Source organism: Hordeum vulgare, chromosome 2H (assembly GCF_904849725.1).
Source record: "Hordeum vulgare subsp. vulgare chromosome 2H, MorexV3_pseudomolecules_assembly, whole genome shotgun sequence".
In the NCBI taxonomy this organism is placed as follows: Eukaryota; Viridiplantae; Streptophyta; class Magnoliopsida; order Poales; family Poaceae; genus Hordeum; species Hordeum vulgare.
Genome location: NC_058519.1, coordinates 660,184,223 through 660,204,309, shown reverse-complemented (window position 1 = coordinate 660,204,309; position 20,087 = coordinate 660,184,223). Strand labels below are relative to the sequence as shown.

Below are 20,087 nucleotides of genomic sequence, written 5' to 3'. Positions count from 1 at the left end.
CGTTCCACCTGAGGCGGAGTCCGAGATATTTCTAGAAGCAAAATTCAAGCCAGCGTAAAAGATTTGTATAATCATCCAAAGACTCAAGCCATGAGTGGGACAATTTCTAATCATTAATTTCATCCTCTTCCAAGATTGTGCAACATGTTCATGATCAAGTTGCTTAAAATTCATAATATCATTACGGAGAGAGATAATCTTAGCCGACGGAAAATACTTAGATATGTAAGCATCTTTGCACTTATTCCAAGAATCGATACTATTTTTAGGCAAAGACGAAAACCAAGTTTTTTCTCGATCTCGCAACGAGAACGGAAAAAGCTTCAATTTAATCACATCATTATCCACATCTTTCTTATTTTGCATATCGCAAAGCTCAATGAAGGTATTAAGATGGGATGCGGCATCTTCACTAGGAAGCCCGGAGAATTGCTCTTTCATAACAAGATTAAGCAAAGCAGCATTGATTTCGTATGATTCCGTACTAGTGGCGGGAGCAATCGGAGTACTCATAAAATCATTATTATTAGTATTGGAGAAGTCGCAAAGTATGGTGTTTTCAGTCATGGTGACTTCAACAAGCAAAGAAGAACACAAGCAAACGGAAAACGGGCGGAAAAAGGGCGAAAGAGAAAGGCAAATGAAAACGGCAAATTGGTGAAGTGGGGGAGAGGAAAACGAGAGGCAACTGGCAAACAAAGTAAATGCAAGAGATGAGTGTGTGACGTTATTTGGATAAGATCTTGATTTGATCCTCCCCGACAACGGCGTCGGAAATTTTTCTGCTGCTGGCTACGGCTATGAGATCTTCCTTGGCAAATATGCCAGGAATCTCCTTGCGACGTTCTGAGCTTACGTTGGGTTTTCCCTTGAAGAGGAAAGAGTGATGTAGCACAGTTGCAGTAAGTATTTCCCTCAGTTTGAGAACCAAGGTATCAATCCAGTAGGAGGATCGCGTCAAGTCCAGAGTACCTGCACAAACACAAAAGAGTTTGCACCCAACGCTATAAAGGGGTTGTCAATCCCTTCTAGATTGTTTGCAAAGTGAGAACTGAAAGCGGAAAGCAAAACAAAGTAAAAGTGTAGGGCTGAAAATATGATGTGGAATAGACCCGGGGGCCATAGCGTTTACTAGAGGCTTCTCTCAAAATAACAAATAACACGGTGGGTGAACAAATTACTGTCGAGAAATTGATAGAACCGCGCAAAGTCATGACGATATCTAAGGAAATGATCATACATATAGGCATCACGTCCGAGACAAGTAGACCGATACTTTCTGCATCTACTACTATTACTCCACACATCGACCCCTATCCGACATGCATCTAGTTTATTGAGTTCATGGCGAACAGAGTAACGCCTTAAGCAAGATGACATGATGTGGAGGGATAATCTCAAACCAATGATGAAAACCCCATCTTTTTACCCTTGATGGCAACAACACGATGCCTGCCTCGCTACCCCTTCTATCACTGGGTGAGGTCACTGCACGGTATGAACCCAAAACCAAGCACTTCTCCCATTGCAAGAATCATAGATCTAGTTGGCCAAACAAAACCCACAACTCGAAGAGAATTACAAGGATATGAAATCATGCATATAAAAAATCAACAAACTCAAATAATATTCATAGATAATCTGATCATGAATCCACAATTCATCGGATCTCGACAAACACACCGTGAAAGAGGATTACATCGGATAGATCTCCATGAAGATCATGCAGAACTTTGTATTGAAGATCCAAGAGAGAGAAGAAGCCATCTAGCTACTAGCTATGGACCCGTAGGTCTGAAGTGAACTACTCGCGCATCATCGGAGAGGCAATGGTGTTGATGAAGAGGCCCTCCGTCTCCGAAACCCCCTCCGACGGGGCACTGGAAAGGTCTCTAGATGAGATCTCGCGGAAACGGAATCTTGCGGCGGCGGAAAAGTGTTTTCGTGGCTCCCTTGATTTTTTCTGGGATTTATGGAATATATAGGCCAGAGACCTAGGGCAGAGGTGGTACAGGGGGCCCATAAGCCAGGGAGGCGCGGCCTCCCCCCTGGTCGCGCCTAGGGGGCTTGTGGGGTCCCTGGGGACCCCCTGCCTTGGCTCTCAAGTCTCCTGATCTTCTTATGTTATGGAAAAAAATCTTTTCGGGGATTTTATTCCGTTTGGACTCCGTTTCAAATCTTCTCTGAAAAGGGTCAAAAACACGAAAAAAAATAGGAACTGACAATTGGCACTGAGTTAATAAGTTAGTCCCAAAAAAGATATAAAGGGCATACAAAACATCCAAAGTTTGACAAGATAATGGCATGAAACCATCAAAAATTATAGATACGTTGGAGACGTATCAGCTTCCAATTCCCCTCACTCCCAAAGTGCACCCAAATTTTTTTCCTCCTAAGAGGTCTGAACCGTGCTTCCCTATGCAGCCCCCACGCCTTTTGCATCATTCGTTCCAGAGCATTAAAGTTCATTCACTGCGGTGAGCAAACTTTTCCCACCGCCGACCATCTTGAGTCCTTCGGAAACGCCGGTTCTAGATCTTCAAAGACGAAGCCCCGGGCTTCCTTATCCATCAATACCATATCTCCAAGTCTCGACTCGCTGTTGGATCCGGCGTCTTGCTCTCCACCGGGGATTTGGAGGATCCCTGGCTAGCCGATCCATCTGTTCTCCGCGCCGCCGACGTGGCTGCCTCCCCCCCTTGCATGGGTGCGGCGCCTTCTTCTGGTTGGCCTCCCCTGACGCCATAGTGGTTGGGCCTGCCAAAATCTTAGGAGTGGCCGCCGTCGCCGCCTTCACAGATGTCATCTTTGCCGGATTGCCCACAGTCTTCTCGAGCGCCTTCTCTGCCATTGGCATCGCCCCCTAGCAGAGAGTGGAACACCGCCGGTCTGTGCCTCGAAGAAGCACAGTCGCCTCCCAGGACACCACCGTAGACACACCACCCCCGATAGGCAAAAACCCTAACCCTAGCACAAGAAAACAATCGCCATGCGCCACTCCAACTTTCTGTACGTTGATGTTGCTTTGCTCTGGGAAGCCAGCTTCCTCGAACCGAGCCGTTCGGGCCAGCTCCGCTCGCGGATTCGCGGAAGCTGGGAGCTGGCGAGCTACCATACAGGCCCTGAATTTGTATCAGTCTCACTCTCTTTTTTTAGAGAGAAGAATTCAGTCTCGCTCTCAGAACAGGCCAGGCCCGGACCAGCCCACAAAAAAGACAGGCCACCGGCTACTTTCAGTCCGTGGATCCTTGGGAAATCCTGATTCAGAGTTTCCATCCTCCTTGGGAAAACTTTTGAGAGAGTTGCTAGAAACAGTTTTTATTCCAATTTCTCTTCTATGTTTAACTTCCTTAACGGTTCTGGTTTGTTTACTTCGCTGATTTGCTTTTCCAATCATTTTTCTTTTCTTCCTGCCGCTACCATCTAGGGTTTTTCCATGTTCTTTCTGGTTATGTTTGATTTATGTTTATTTTTTGGTGTTTCTACAAGGGACATTTTATTAGAATCTCCACCATTTTTTAGAAAACAAATTATGAATATTTCCAACAAATTTACAGATACTTACTAAAATTCATGACTTAAATTTGAAATTTTTAACATTTTACAAAGTTTTGTAAGCTTTTTCTAGAATTTGTGACATTTTTTAATTCTTGAAAAATATTTAGTTTTAAAATAGAAATATATTTTAAATATAATGTGTGCGCATTTTCTGAATCTGTTACTCCCTTCGATCCAAATTAATTGTACTACGTCAGCGACACAACGTCAACTAATTTAGATTAGATGGAGTAATACTTTTTAATATTCGTAAATACATTTATTTTTCAAAAAAATATGACTATTAATTTTGTGAATATTCTTTAACTTCTAGAAAGATTTATAAAATTCACAAACTTTTTTTTACAAGAAACATTAGGGAAGATTTTGTAAATAGACTCAACATCCCTCCACAGTCACAATGGTAGCGACGCAGATGGTGAGACTGAAGAAGAATCCGAAGGTAAACCGATGGTCATCTCCATAGTCGTAACGGTTGATGCATCGCGGAAGTTGTGGCTGGAGTGGGAACTGATGATGTTTCTCAAGCAAGGCGGTAGCCCTTTGTGCGTTTGTCGAGGTAGCCGAGAGCGTAGGGTGGTGTAGCCGTGGTCGATGTAGCCATGCGAAGAATGCCGTGGTCGATGTCAAGTCGGGGTAGCCGGTGTCGAGGAGGTCGCCGTGGAGCCGCCGGAGCAAGGAGTCGCCGAGTTAGTCATGGGTGCAGTGGTGTCGAAGTAGTGATGCACCGGAAAGGAGACGTAGTTGACGATCTAAGATCGAAAAACCAAAAAGAAAACGCCGATCAAAGTGACCGGCGGAAAAGAGAAAACCCTGGATCAAGAGATCTGGAAAAGACTCTCTAGGGCAGCCAGTCAACACGACCGGCGGATGAACCCTAGGTACGGGCGATGCGGCCCCTGACGGCGGTCCTGGAGGCTGACCGCCCCGAGGGCGGCGCGCCGTGCGAAAGCGGCGGCGGCGGCTAGGTCAAAGAACTTGCGGCAGATACCATGTTAAAGGAGAGAATAAAGAGATTGGTGGAATAGTAGTTGTTGCTTGAGCCTCATGGGCACATATATATATAGGAGTACAATGATCATCTTAGAGTACAAGGCAGGGTAGGACAAATCCTAGTCTATCTCATATTTCCTAATAATGAATATACACAACAGTAACAATGGCGGACCCACCATTGGGGCGAGCTGGGGCGGCAGCTCCGGGTCGCCGACGGTGAAGGATCGACCCCACCTAGGAGCTGATGCTGATGGTTGATGCTGAAAGCCAGCGGCAGCGGCGGTTCTGTCCGTGTTGTTCGGGCGTCAGGGAGAGGGAGCCGGCCATCCACGAAAACGAAGGGGTAAGTGATTTGGTTGGGCCGGTCTGTCGATGGAGTGGGCTATTTTTGTTGGGCCGGTCCATCGATGGAGTGGGCTATTTTTCTACAGGACCATACATCGATCCAGTGCCCAGCCAGCCAACCAGGCCAGGCATCGAGTAGCAGTTCCCCGTTCCCCCCTCCATCGATCCAGCCATCCAGGTATCCAGCGCCGCCGCCAGCAGTTCCCGGGCACAGGGGTCGGCAGCTTGCAGGTCGGGCCAACGCCTAGCGGCGGGGGCCGTGGGGGGGGGCTCGAGGCGGACGGTGGCGTGGCAGTAGTTTCAGCGGCCAGAGTACAGAGGTGGATTTGGGGGCGGCCGGCGGCGGGGCACTAGCTTCAGAAGCCAGAGGTAGAGGTGGATTTGGGGGCGGCCTGCGGCGGGGAACTGGTGGCGGCCGGCGGCGGGGCAGTATCTGCCCTACTGATTTGAGTGCTCGTGATTGATTTGGATGAGGGGGTGGATTGGGTGGCCGCAGGGATAGCAGTTGTTGTCGAAGTCGAAGAAGCCGATGCCGAGGTTGCTTCTGTCGAAGAGGCAGTAGCTTCAGTGGCCAGATCAACCAAACGGAAACGACCAACTGACTCCAACAACTACCAACATGTATCCTCTTCTAGTCTTTTTGTATCTTTTGATATGTTAGTTAGAATCAGGCGACCAACGGTAACATGACACTCATTTTTTATGCCATTTGATGGTGTAGGGCATTCCTCTGTCATTTAATTTGGCTGATTTGGATTCTGATCCTAGCACACGTAAGCAAATTGAATATTATGTAACTCCAGAAACTAGAGATGAAATGAGAAGGGCATATTTGTCGAAAAGTGTGGGGCATTTGTATGGTCATGATTTTCCTCGTACTCGTTTTGGGAAAGATCTGCGGAGGAGCTCATTTGCATGCCTTGATGAGCCGTCGAGGTCATCTACCTCCACAAGCCCATGTTCATTATGCAATTACATCTTAAAGGTATACTATCACCCAGTTACCGTCATATGACCATATCAAAATATACAACTCTCATCACACTTATGCTAATGCATTCATAATTTTGTAGGTCTCCTTTGGATATTGGAATTATGGGATCATATTTTGGCATAAGTGAGCATTTCAAGCGACAAGAGTCAGTTTACTAGTTTTTAGGAGCTTTTTAATTTTTTTGTTGTTGAATGCCACGAGTTTTGATTAAATAGAGTTGCATTTGTTTCGGAAAAAAATTAGACATTAAATGTTCGCCCCAGCTAACTTCAATTCTTGGGTCCGCCACTGTATGATAACATACCTTCATTGATACTAGGATTAGCCCTAATCACGGGGAGGTGAAAGGTGCTTCTAAAATCTTGCTTGAAAGCATCAATGGAGCATTGTTTATTCTCAAATATCTTGTCATTCCTTTGGTTCCATATGGACCACCACCCAATAATAAGGATTTCCATGAAAATATCCCATTGGTATTTGTTCCTAGCATCATGATCATAAGTATAATACACCAGAATCCTTGACTGAATGGGCAACTGAAAAATAGATTCATTCTATCTTCACTACAAGAAATGTGTTAATGCATGACGGTTCAATTCTGTCACGGATCAGTCAAGAACTGTCATGCATGCCCATCCACGACGGATACAAAATCCGTCATGTATATCGCGTCATAATTTGACATCATACCTTCCACGACGGTTCTTGTCCGTCATGGATGTACCAGAGGCCCGCCCAACCCAAACCGATGCCACGTAGGATTCTCACGTGGCTGCCTACTTGGACATTGTTTCTGTCACGGAATCCGTCACGGATTTAGGCACAATTTAAATTTAGTCCAGCCCATCAATCCATTTCTTTTGGCCCAATATTGACCCAATAAACATTTATCATAATATGTCACAGAAATCGTAATGCCAATTTTGGCCAAGACAAAGGATTTGCAAAGTGTCATACATTACACAAATAATTCAGTATGCAGCCATTTGTAAGTATATACAACATAACAGTTTGCAAAATCCAATATGAAATCATAATTGACAACATAGATAGGAAAAATGTGAAACAACATAGATTGGTCAAATATGACACAACAATGTAAAGAGCAAGTACATTCTAGTTTACATTAACAAAACTATGACGTAATGAGGTTATTCAGGTTCTTCCAAATCAACCCTCCTGGCCCTCCCCTCCTGATGGAAACTACCATGCCGTAGCAGAGGGCGATGAGTAGCATCAAGTATCCCGCCACCCAAACGTGCCTACCATATTTACATGAACATTAGATATTTATATATATATGAATAGATTGTTGAAATGAGAGAATTACAAGAACTATAAAAAATAAATTACTAGTTGTCCAAAATTTGTAAATCTTATAGTGACTACAAATGAGAATGACATAATATCTACTATAAACAGAACAAACATGAGGTTTCTTAGAAGTATTCCAAATAAAAGTGTGTCAAATTAATGTTTAATAAAATTAACCTATACGTGACAAAGTAATAGAACACACATCACAGACTCCAAACACTATAGCACAAATAGTTGAAACTATATAAATCGATCAAGAAAATGACATCACTAAGAATCAATATTAAAAAATGGCGTCACTAGCAACAACAATTGACACATGAACATTTGAAGTTTACATCGGCCAAGTTGATGACCAGCGGCATGAAGCTTAAGCATTAAATGATGATTATCTAGATAAATTAATTTATTACATGGCTTAAGCATTAAATGATGATTATCTAGATACAAGCACAATCGGAACCCATGAACACCAAGAGATGGCAAATCTAGTAGTGTATCGATGCAATGCATGATATTAGGGAGATTGTCCAACGCAGATTATGTACGTCCAATACAGATTATGTATGCATAAAAATCCGTGCAGTTATATTTTACTAGAACCACACAAAGTCCACACCTTGGACAACCCAAAATCTACAACATGATTATTTCACATCAAGAATAAGACAAGCAGAAGAATGTAAGGGTATATGACATTAAAGGTTTCAGCTTTCCGTATCTCTTCTCAACATCGAGTCATATGGCAAATCTAACAAGGAAGCATACAAATCTAGCAGTAATTTTTGTGCCAAGTAGTATAACATGCACCCATGAGACACAAAAATATAACGATTTAGGGTCACAACAAGATTACCGGGGGCCGCTTCCAATAGGTCCTGCAGGACTTGAGATTTCTTAGCAACGTGGGGCATTACCATCAACACCTGGCAAGAGAAACAAACAGCAAAGCACATGTGAGATATATTTTGCCTTCATAACACCACAACAATATTAGGCTTGTCTGCTGCTTCTTCGATAGGGTTAGTACCTCCTCCTTTTGGGCGTCCTGTGCATTAGCAGCATCCGAGCCCTTCTTCTCCGCAGCACTTGCAGCACCATCTTCTCCTTCTCATTATCCTACGAACAAACAAAATTGTGTCCATTTCAGTCCAAACTGTAGCTGAAACAAAGAACCAAGTACCAGATTCAGCAAACAAAAACTGTGTCCATTTCTGCAAAAAATTAGGGAGTGTATAACTATCAAACAGTTTTTTTATTCCGGCTGTTTTTTCTCTTGCAATCACTATACAACACATGTCTATACTCACTAGTCAGTCCAGATTCAATATGAAAAAATCATATGTTTTCTTTTGTGCTTCAGGTGGAATTTTAGCGCTAGTCTTTCTGTCCCGTCTAATGATTTGAGCGTCCGACCTGTCCACTTCCTTCTTCTCACTTGCCTGGAGAAAAAAAAACATTTTCAAAACATATTCATCTGAATAACAAAAAGCGCTAACTAGTTGGCCTGGAGAAAAAACACCTTCCTAAAATTGACAACAAGATTCCAAAACATGAATAGAGGATGCTGATATACAAAATCAGGAATACAAAGCCTTAGTGGTTCAAAATGTTATAACCCAAACTTCTGTTTTCTGAAAGGAAGAAACTATAGACCAACTGAATGTAGGCAGCACTATGTTTATTTTAGAAGATATGGTTTTGCTACTCATATGGTTCGGCATTAAAAAGAACAAACTTCAGGAAATGGGTGTGCTCTCTCTAAATTTTCTTTACTCATCAACACACGTACCCAAACTAGACTAATGATGGATCAAAGACTGACCTAATGAAACTAGAATAGAGGGAAATCAAAACAAAAAACAAACTGCAGCTAACTACGACATGACTGAACATAGGCAGAAAAAATACAACACTGAAAAGTGACACTAAAATTAAAGCTACAATGATAGAAAAAATACATGAATATTGGTGACTGATCGAGTGAGACTGACAATAACCAAATACTAAATTATCTGATAAACTGATACTAAAAACAAAAGCAATAATGGTAGAAAATATGAACTGATAACTGAAAAAAGACAAGTTAGACCGATGACTAAATACTAAAGTATATGATAAACTGAACACCAAAATCTGAAGACCCACCTCCTAATAAAAACAAACTGAAGCTAACTACAACATGACTGAAGATAGGGAGATAAAAATACAAGACTGAAAACTCACACTCCAACTAAAGCTACAATGATAGAAATAATTACATGAAGACTGAATGCCCGGCGAGTGAGACTGAACAGAACTGAATACAAAATTATCTCATAAACTGATACTAAAAACTAAAGAAACAATGATAGAAAATATAAACTGAAAATGAAAAATGAAAAGTTACACTGATTACTGAATACTAAAGTATCTGATAAACATGACTAAATACAAATTTTTAGCATGTTAACACTGATCCCTCAAAGAATCAACACTAAAAAAATATGAACAAGCAGAGTGACTGATCAAATCTGAATACAATAACAATGAACTAACATAATGACCGAGGGACTGAATGTCTCATAAAGAATAACACTGATGTAGTGATGAGTAAATGTACACATCCACACACTTTTGTTGTCGATGTTGCTGCTAGTTCATCAAAGCACCTCACATTTTTGCTCCAAGATGCCAGCAACTAAGGATCAGTCTGTAGACGTCCACAAACTCGAGACTAGGCATGTTATCACATCCGAATGGCCTGCAATTAACACCCGGGGCCGAAGAATGCTCGGCTGAGCACAAATTTCACAAGGCACTCCCAGGTGACCACCAGGAACACCAACTGAGTACTTCCTGAGAAACTCAGGAATCATAACACGAATCCTGACTCACAAATGTAGAATTAACACATTCGTCATTCCTGTGTTATGGCTTGAAATTGCTTGGCCAGCCGCAGACAAACACCAAATCTTGAAAATATAAACGAGTACACCCCACAAAACACATATAATGTGAAAAGGGGGAAACTTAGCTGAACGCACAACCCCAGAAATCCGTGGGCGAAAAATCGAATTCCACGGATCAGATAATCTAAGAATCGAGATGATGCTGATATATCTCATGAAATTAGTGCAAGCACGATTAATCCCACACAAGCAAAAAACGATCTGAGTTAGCGGCCACTAGCAAATGCACGGAAATGAGCACTAATTACTGACTGAGAAATTACTTAGATGAGAGGTGGGGTGGGAAAACACACTCGATACATCCCACCAGACCGGCGCCGACGACTGATTCCGACCTCACCGGCGAACACCTGCTGGTGGTGGGACTAAAGGAAAAACTCCGTCGGCCTCCTCTCTGTACCACTCTCTCCTTCCTCCTGATAATCTAAGAGGAGAAGAGGGAAGGGGCAGACCTGGGTAGGGGTCAGAGTAGCAAAGCTCTACGAGTGGAGTCCGTGGCGTCTCCTCACACACAGCCGAGTAGTATCAATGGAAGGAAGTAGTCCTCCTATCCCCGGGCTGGCTCTTGATTGTGGGGAAGGAGATGATATCCATGGCGGCAAAGCCCGCAACCTTGGCGAGGAGGCGGAGGTGGCTGCGGTACTGGTGGATCTGGTCGCTGCCATGGTCAACTCTCCCATCCATCTCAAAAGGAGGGAAGCAGGAGAGGGTAGGAGGGCGGCTGTTGTGGGGGATTTTGACGGTGAGGTGTGACGACGGCGTTGGGTTGCGAATCTGGCTTACGCACCAAGGGCTAGAGGTCGACGGCTGCTCACCCATCGGAGGGAGCGTCGGAGTGAATCTGAAGGAGAGGAGGAGGCGGATGCACGTGGATAGGGTTTTCGGTGAGAGAGGCACGAGGGTGTGGGACTGTGTGTTATGTATTTTCACAGATAGGCTCCAAACAAATTCGACTCCCCGCGTAGACGACTTGAACGTTTTATTCTCCGCGCGCTTTCCTTCGCGCCTAGAGTGAAAAAAGTAGGCTTGGTTAGGCCCAGTTGGTCGATCCATGACGGTCTTTGCGACGGACGTTTTGCATCCGTCATTAGGGGGCTACCCTTTTGGGGCCCAAACGCTTTTTGCTAATCGATGACGGTTTCTCTGACGATCCTGCAGAACGTCACCCGTAATCTGTCACGGATTAACAGATTTCTTGTAGTGCTTCCACATTGTAGTCATGGCAAAGGACACGTTGTGTGATGTCAAGTTGAAAAAAATCCTGATGAATAAATCACACGTGTTGGTTTTGTCAATAAGCATTAGCCAGCAAAAGAGCGTACAACATGTTCTCCACGTCCACCTCAAAGGCACGGGAGCATGACAGTTTTCCATTAAGGAATTAATTATTCTCATAGAGCTAAATATGCTATTTCCCCACGCAAGCTTCCAAGTGTCATGATCTGGGTTGTTGCTGATATCAAGTTGAGATGCTAAATGATGGAACTGTTGATCAGCCATCATAGAGACACTAGTAGGAAAATGTTTAATAGGAATAATATGTTAGTGGTGTGGAGCCGTTTTGAGACATTGATGCTATTCTGTCGAAATTGCACGGACATAGGAAATACGAGAAGTGCCACTGACACCAACACATACGTATTTCCATACCAAGTATTTTCTTTATCGCAGCCAAATCCTTCAGCTCAAATTCATTACTCAATTGCTTTTTTAGTTCATCAATCTCTAACATGCTCTTTGCAGCAATTAACATATCATCAACATAAAGGAGCAAATAAATAGCTTGAACCGTTGACAATTTTCAAATAAGCACACCTGTCATAATTAGACCGTTTGAAACCTTGAGAGAGCATAAAGGTGCTTCAATTCATAAAGAGATTTCTTTAACTTACAAACAAGCTTTTTTTCCCAGGAATAACAAAACCTTCAGGTTGTTCCATATAAATATCCTCTTCTAATTCTCCATGTAAGAATACAGTTTTAACATCCAATTGTTCAAGCTCAAAATCATTCATGGCAACAATACTAAAGAAAGTGCGAATAGAGCTATGCTTCACAACAGAAGAAAACACTTCGTTATAGTCAATACCTGGAATTTGGCTATAACCTTTAGCAACTAACCTTGCTTTATATCTTGCCTCATCATTAGGAGAAACACCTTCCTTTCTTTTGAAAACCCACTTGCAACGAAGAATAGGTTTCTTCTCTCTAGGTAATCTTACTAAATCTCAAGTGCCATTCTTTTCAAGTGATTCCATCTCATAATGCATAGCAGTTATCCACTTATTACTATCATCAGAGATAATAGCCTCGGAATATGAAGAAGGCTCAACATTACCTTCAATTTCTTCCACAACAGATAAAGCAAAAGAAACAATATTGCACTCTTCAATTAACCATTTGGGTGCATTAATACCATGTCTAACTCTGTCACGTGCGAGATTCCAACCGGATGAAACAATAGGCTGATTTGGAGTGACATGTTCATCATCAAAGACGGGTTCATCATGGGCATCGACATTTTCCTTAATATATGTATCACATGAATCAATAACATGCTCCACCTGAACAGTAGGCTGCTGTTCACTCTCAACATGAACATTAGTAGATGGAACATCATGTAACTTAGCAGATTCATTAAAGATAACATTTTTGCTAATCACAACCTTCTGTGTTTCAGGATTCCACAATTTAAAACCTTTAACACCAGATTTATAACCAAGAAAAATGTACTTAACAACTCTAGGCTTCAACTTTCCATTATCAATATAAGCATAAGCAGTACAACCAAAAACTCTCAATTGTGAATAATCAGCAGGTGAACCAGACCATACCTCAATTGGAGTTTTCTTATTAAGCACAATAGATGATGAACAGTTAATGAGATAACAAGCAGTGGAAGTGGCCTCAGCCCAAAAACGCCTATGCAAACCTGCATTGGACAACATGCAACGGGCTCTAGAAATAATGGTCCTCTTCATACGCTCAGTAACACCGTTTTATTGAGGAGTATAAGGAACGGTGTAGTGTCTTGCAATGCCTTCAGACTTGCAATAATTCCCAAATTGCGTAGAACGGAATTCCATACCATTATCAGTACGAAGTATTTTTACCTTCTTTTTAGTTTGCCTCTCATATCCTTGTATCTGTGGATATACCCATATCCTACCCATTTATACTGAACATGTGGACCTTATCTGCGGAGCTTCAATATATGCTAGTTTGTGCTAGCTGGCGTTTGCGTTGGCTAATGGATTCTCCCGATGTTAGTTTGTGCTAGTTGGCGTTTGCGTTGGCTAATGGGTTCTCCCGATGTTAGTTTGTGCTAGCTGGCGTACCCATGACTTAACGGGTAGGACACAACTACTACCCATGGATATAAAAGTATTCGTGGGTAACCGTACCCATGGGTAAAATTGACATCCCTGATCAAACAGGAATTGTTTTAGAAGAGGAATTGTTCTGCTGCACGATAAAACTTTAGTCCGATTTGCATGTTCAGCGAGGCGAGGTCGGGTGCCGCTGATTGGTTATCGTTTAGATGGTCTGTTGCTTGTCCCCCGTCTCCGCCCCTATGTGTGAGCAAGGGATACTTCACGTCATAACTTAGAGGCTGTGTCAAAAGAAATTATACTTGACACAACCTAAATTGGAATTTATAGTCGATTGATACACAAATAGTTGGTCCATTTGCATAGCAGACCGATACACAAATACTTAATTGAGCAAGCAAACAAGCACTGGCAAAACAGAAATAGATAGATAGATGTAACTGGGCAAAGGGTATCATACTCCATAACATTCAGGCCAGAGCACCAGCAAACATCAAACATAACATTCAGGCCAGAGCACCGGCAAACATCAAGAGGAACATGCATATACCGTACTAACATAGGTCGGTCCTAACAATGGCTGACCAAGCAATGGTAATCTCCAGCTTAGAGCCACCGAGGTCGCAAGTGTGTTGACTTATGTTGCAAGCCTTGGGCCTGATCTTGACATGAGCTTGCGCCGTAATACCACCAGACTTTGAGTAGGCTTGAAAGAAAACTTTGAGGCTATCTTGGTATTGTCGGGAGTTCTCTTTCCGTAGTTGGACGGAAACAAGCCGCCTTGACAGATCGAGGTAACCGTATTTGCCAACTGGCATTTTTCCACACACGAAGTCACGAGAATCGAGCAGCACAACTTGGAAGCATGACGAATCATCAACAACTTGTGCAATGCCTTGAGGATCCACGCACACAACTTCGTGAGGTGGTGAGGAGCAAGCAATCCGGCCTCCATATTCAAAAGGCCATGGACCTCCACGGACGACGCGGACACTCACAAAAGTGGCCTGCACCGAACCATAAAGCTCCTCCACTCTTAACTCCGCTGTGCACAGGCAGTTTTCAAAGGTGAGAGTCTCTAAGCAATCAGCACTAGGGCAATCGGTGTAATGTTCTCTACGGTTCATCAGTGATCTGTCTTCACACTCGGACTCTGTCGCGCCCTTAAGTTTCAGCTGGACCTCAAAATCAACTGGGCTCAGAGCCATAATCGCCCGAGACGGGCCGGTCAAACGCAAAAAGGGATCCTGCAGTGCAAGCAACAACAACATCATCAGCATCAGCATCATCGTTACTACACATGCATCCTTAATCGCAACTCAATCTTAAAACAGACTAGAGTGGGCACACGCGCTAAGCTGATCGGCCCATCCAGGCAACAACAAAGACACACGTACGCGCGCGACAGCAAGGAAACAAAGAGGTTGAAAACAGACTAGAGTGGGCACACATGACACATACATCTGCCGTGAGCTCCTGGCATTCGTGCCTCGGCCGATCAAAGATGATGTTTCGCTTGCGGTCCGAGTTGTCTCGCGCAGCGACGACACCATACACTTGGAGCGGCCACCGCAGGTCGTGCCTGATCTCGCTGATCTTGAACGAGTAGACCTGCAGGCTGATCCCCTCTTCCGTCTCAGCATTGCAGGGTAGGGGCAGGCCGGGCGTGCAATGGGTGAAGTACATGGGGCTCAATGTAGCTGCACAAACAATTAACCAAATCAATCAGTCCAATTACAGTGTGCGTTTTTTCCACCGTACGTGTCTCTCAAAAAGGAAAGGAAAATCCAATAAAAGCAAGCGTCGATTGCAAAGCTATATATTAGGACCAAGAACAATCACTCTCATTAATTAAATTATTAAATTAAATGCATATACGTATATATTGTGGTGTTTAGCAGCGTCGGACTTACTCTCCCGCGTGAAGGTGACGCGGCGGGATGAGAACTCGGTGCCTTGGCGGTAGCTGTCGAACAACTTTTCTTCCTTGTCCATCTTCTTCCTCGCCGTCTCTTCTTCGTCCAACCCCTCGTACGAATCCCGCTTTGCCTGCTCCTCCTCGTACCTTTCATAGAAAGGCAGCAGCTTCCAGCTCAGCCTGTTGGTGCGGCGGCGCAGATCCTTGAACTGCTCTAAGATGGTGTGGATTATCCCCTCGCCGTCTTGGGTCGGCTCCCTTAGCGGGGCTGCCGGCTCGATGTCGAGTCTCAGGTAATCCAGCGTCCCTTGCAGTTCCTCACAGAGCTTCCTGATCTGCCGCTTGGAGATCATGGTCTTGTCCTCCTTCTCCTCATCAGACACCTCGCTCACCTCATCATCCTCATGAGTCAGCACCTCCTTCTCCTCATCAGACACCTCGCTCACCTCATGAGTCAGCACCTGCTTCTCCTCATCAGACACCTCGCTCACCTCATGAGTCGGTGTCGGCACCTCCGTCTCCTCATCAGACACCTCGCTCGCCTCATGAGTCAGCACCTCCTTCTCCTCATCCACGTGTGTCGACAGGGTCCCTTGCATCTCCTTGTTCCCGGTCTAATTTTCTTCCTCCAAGATTTGTATTGTGTCTAGCAATCCAAGCCTGCCTGCGTGTATATATATATAAACACCGGCGATGGGTTTGCGTGAGGCACAAAACTACCAACTCGGATATCCGACTCCAGCTACGATTACTTTTCCTTTTCTTTTGAGGCAATCCAACTACGATTACTGGTCCTACACTACCAGAAAAACCTACTACGCCTACGGCTTATTTTATGCCGACTGCTTTTTGTCGGGGCCGTCGGCATAGTTGACATTATGCCTACGGCTTTCTAAAAGCCCTCGGCACAGAAAAGCTGTAGGCATATCTACATCTACGCCGACGCCTCCGTCGGCATAGAAAAGACCGTCGGCCTACAGAATAGTATGCCTACGGCCATCGTCGGCGTACATAGGTCGTCGGTATACATGTGGGGCCGGCGACGGGCCCCGGTACGGGGGGTTGACGCCGTTGAATCTATGCCGACGACTAGACGTCTCGCCGTCGGCATAGATACACAACGTCCCGTCATCGATTCGGGGCGCACCGACCAGCAGCTATGCAGACGGCTGTCGTCAGCATATCTGCCACGTCATCGATCCGCAGCTTGTCGACCACCGGCCCTGGCCGTATCTATGCCGAGGGTTTTGCCGTAGGCATAGTTTTATTTATTTTTCTTTGCACCATGTGTGTGTGTATATATATATATATATATATATATATATATATATATATATATAAAATTTGATTAACTTACATGTACCATGTGTAAATATAAATGTATTATTATTTTTATGAATATATATGTACTTTGTACTTTTTTCGAATACGTTAATGATGGGTCGTCATTTTCTTTGAATATAGGTCCTTATATTTTATTAAAATCAAAAACAGCTCTGCCTACAGAAATATTGTGGTGGTTGCAAACGCCCTACACGCGTCTCCGGGGTGTGACCCCCCTCATGTCCGGGGTGTGCTCCCCCTCACGAAAAGTCAAAGGCTAGATCTGGTGTTCAATCGTTACACGGTTAGGCGGGACGGGGACCCTGGGGTAGCAGTGGGACCAGAGCGTCGCACCGGGCCCTCATACATGTCGTACGGTGTGGTGACATGTCCGAAGAGGCGACACGCGGTGGACGAGTCCACTGGTCAAAGCCTATCCGACGCAAAGCAAAGGCCTAGATCTACGGGTCAACGGGGCTAGGGTTAGTCCGATCGGGTGGCTGTCGGGGGTAGCTATGTCACCGAAACATCACGTCGGGTCCTCATGCATGTGTGAAAGTGATGTGACATCGACAAACGCCCGTCGCGGCGCTCAGGGGTGTGTCCCCCCTTCACGGACGGCACTGCCGCAATCACTTTGAGGGGGGAAATAGCCGCATCGGGTCAACATGGAGGGAACCTAGTGATGGGTTGTACTGAGACCATGTTCTTACATGTTCCTATGGGCTTACCTATCGAAACGAGGTGGAAGAGTCCACTGGTCAAAGCCCATCCGACATAAGTCAAAGCCCTAGATCTACGGGTCAACGGGGATAGGGTTAGTCCGATCGGGTGGTTGTCGGGGGTAGCTATGCCACCGAAACATCGCTAGGGTCCTCATGCATGTGTGAAAGTGATGTGACATGCGTAGACGCCTATCGCGGCTCTTCGGGGTGTGCCCCCTTCATGTACGGTAATGCTGCCGTCACTTTGAGGGGGGAGGGGGAATAGCCGCGTCGGGTCGACATGAAGGGAACCTAGTGATGGGTTGGACCCATACCATGTTCTTACATGTTCCTATGGGCTGACCTATCGAAACGAGGTGGAAGAGTCAACTGGTCAAAGCCCGTCCGACGCAAGTCAAAGGCCTAGATCTATGAGTCAACGGGGCTAGGGTTAGTCCGATCGGGTGGCTGTCGGGGGTAGCTATGCGATGGAAACATCGCGTCGGGTCCTCATGCATGTGTGCAAGTGATCTGACATGCGTAGACGCCCGTCGCGACGCTCCCGTGTGTGTCCCCCCTTCATGTACGACAATGTCGTCGTCACTTTAAGGGGAGAAATAGTCGTGTCGGGTCGACATGGAGGGAACCTAGTGATGGGTTGGACTCAGACAATGTTCTTACATGTTTCTATGGGCTGACCTATCGAAACGAGGTGGAAGATTCCACCGGTCAAAGCCCGTCCGATGCAAGTCAAAGGCCTAGATCTACGGGTCAACGGGGCTAGGGTTAGTCAGATCGGGTGGGTGTCGGGGGGTAGCTATGCCACCGAAACATCGCGTCGGGTCCTCATGCATGTGTGAAAGTGATGAGACATGCGTAGACGCCCGTCGCGGCGCTCCCGTGTGTGTCCCCCCTTCATGTACGACAATGTCGCCATCACTTTGAGGGGGAAATAGCCGCGTCGGGTCGACATGGAGGGAACCTAGTGATGGGTTGGACTCGGACCATGTTCTTACATGTCCCTATGGGCAGACCTATCGAAACGAGGTGGAAGAGTCCACTGGTCAAAGCCCGTCTGACGTAAGTCAAAAGCCAAGATCTACGGGTCAACGGGGCTAGGGTTAGTCCGATCGGGTGGCTGTCGGGGGTAGCTATGCCACCGAAACATCGCGTCGAATCCTCATGCATGTGTGAAAGTGATGTGAGATGCGTAGACACCCGTCTCGGCTCTCCGATATGTGCCCCCCTTCATGTACGGCAATGCCGCCGTAACTTTGAGGGGGGAAATATCCGCGTCGGGTCGACATGGAGGGAACCTAGTGATGGGTTGGACTGAGACCATGTTCTTATATGTTCATATGGGCTGACCTATCGAAACAAGGTGGAAGAGTCCAGTGGTCAAAGCTCGTCCAACGCAAGTCAAAGGCCTAGATATACGGGTCAACGGGGCTATGGTTAGTGCGATCAGATTGCTGTCGGGGGTAGCTATGCCACCGAAACATCGCTCGGGTCCTCATGCATGTGTGAAAGTGATGTGACATGCATAGACGCCCGTCGCAGCTCTCCGGGCTGTGCCCCCTTCATGTACGGCAATGCCGCAGTCACTTTGAGGGGAGAAATAGCTGTGTCGGGTCGACATGGAGGTAACCTAGTGATGGGTTGGACCCAGACCATGTTCTTACATGTTCCTATGGGCTAACCTATTAAAATGAGGTGGAAGAGTCAACTGGTCAAAGCCCGTCCGACGCAAGTCAAAGGGATAGATCTACGGGTCAACGGGGCTAGGGTTATTGCGATCGGGTGGCTGTCGGGGGTAGATATGCCACCGAAACATCGCTCAGGTCCTCATGCATGTGTGAAAGTGATGTGACATTCGTAGACGCCCGTCGCGGCGCTCCCGTGTGTGTCCCCCCTTCATGTACGACAATGCCGTCGTCACTTTGAGGGGGAAATAGCCGTGTCGGGTCGACATGGAGGGAACCTAGTGATGAGTTGGACTCAAACAATGTTCTTATATGTTTATATGGGCTGACCTATCGAAACGAGGTGGAAGAGTCCATTGGTCAAAGCCCGTCCGACGCAAGTCAAAAGCCTAGATCTACTGATCAACGGGGCTAGGGTTAGTCTGGTCGGGTGGCTATCAGGGGTAGCTATGCCACCGAAACATTGCGTCGGGTCCTCATGCATGTGTGAAAGTGATGTGACATGCGTAGACGCCCGTCGCTGATCTCCAGGGTGTGCCCCTCTTCATGTACGACAATGTCGCCGTTACTTTGAGGGGGGAAATAGTCGCGTCGGGTCGACATGTAGGGAACCTAGTGATGGGTTGGACTAAGACCTTGTTCTTACATGTTCCTATGGGCTGACCTATCGAAACGAGGTGGAAGAGTCCACTGGTCAAAGCCCGTCCGACGCAAGTCAAAGGCCTAGATCTACGGGTCAACGGGGCTAGGGTTAGTGCGATCGGATGGCTGTCGGGGGTAGTTTTGCCACCGAAACATCACTCGGATTCTCATGCATGTGTAAAAGCGATGTGACATGCGTAGACGCCCGTCGCGGCTCTCCGGGTGTGCCCCCTTCATGTACGGCAATACCGCCGTCTCTTTGAGGGGGGAAATAGCCGTGTCGGGTCGACATGGAGGTAACCTA

General features: G+C 45.6%; 1 protein-coding gene and 1 long non-coding RNA gene across 2 annotated transcripts; one reads left to right on the top strand and one right to left on the bottom strand.

The window, feature by feature from the left end:
- Positions 1 to 4,782: 4,782 nt before the first annotated feature.
- LOC123431345 lies at positions 4,783 to 6,361 on the top strand. Its single transcript, XR_006623089.1, has 2 exons — positions 4,783 to 5,884; positions 5,973 to 6,361. It is a non-coding gene; the product is annotated as an uncharacterized LOC123431345 (long non-coding RNA).
- Positions 6,362 to 14,047: 7,686 nt separating this feature from the next.
- On the bottom strand, positions 14,048 to 16,010 carry LOC123431344. Its single transcript, XM_045115158.1, has 3 exons — positions 15,407 to 16,010; positions 14,955 to 15,193; positions 14,048 to 14,740 (listed from the first exon to the last, which is right to left on the bottom strand). The coding sequence occupies exons 1-3, from the start codon at positions 16,008 to 16,010 to the stop codon at positions 14,048 to 14,050; spliced, it is 1,536 nt and encodes a 511-aa protein (XP_044971093.1).
- Between the last annotated feature and the right edge of the window lie 4,077 nt (positions 16,011 to 20,087).

What these genes read in the sequence shown, in the direction of transcription:
- LOC123431344 (XM_045115158.1), bottom strand. Translation starts at nt 16,010, where the DNA reads ATGCAAGGGACCCTGTCGACACACGTGGATGAGGAGAAGGAGGTGCTG. An exon ending in CGTCACCTTCACGCGGGAGA is followed by an intron (nt 15,194 to 15,406) that starts GTAAGTCCGACG and finishes TTGTTTGTGCAG; the next exon opens with CTACATTGAGCCCCATGTAC. An exon ending in GCCAGGAGCTCACGGCAGAT is followed by an intron (nt 14,741 to 14,954) that starts GTATGTGTCATG and finishes CTTGCACTGCAG; the next exon opens with GATCCCTTTTTGCGTTTGAC.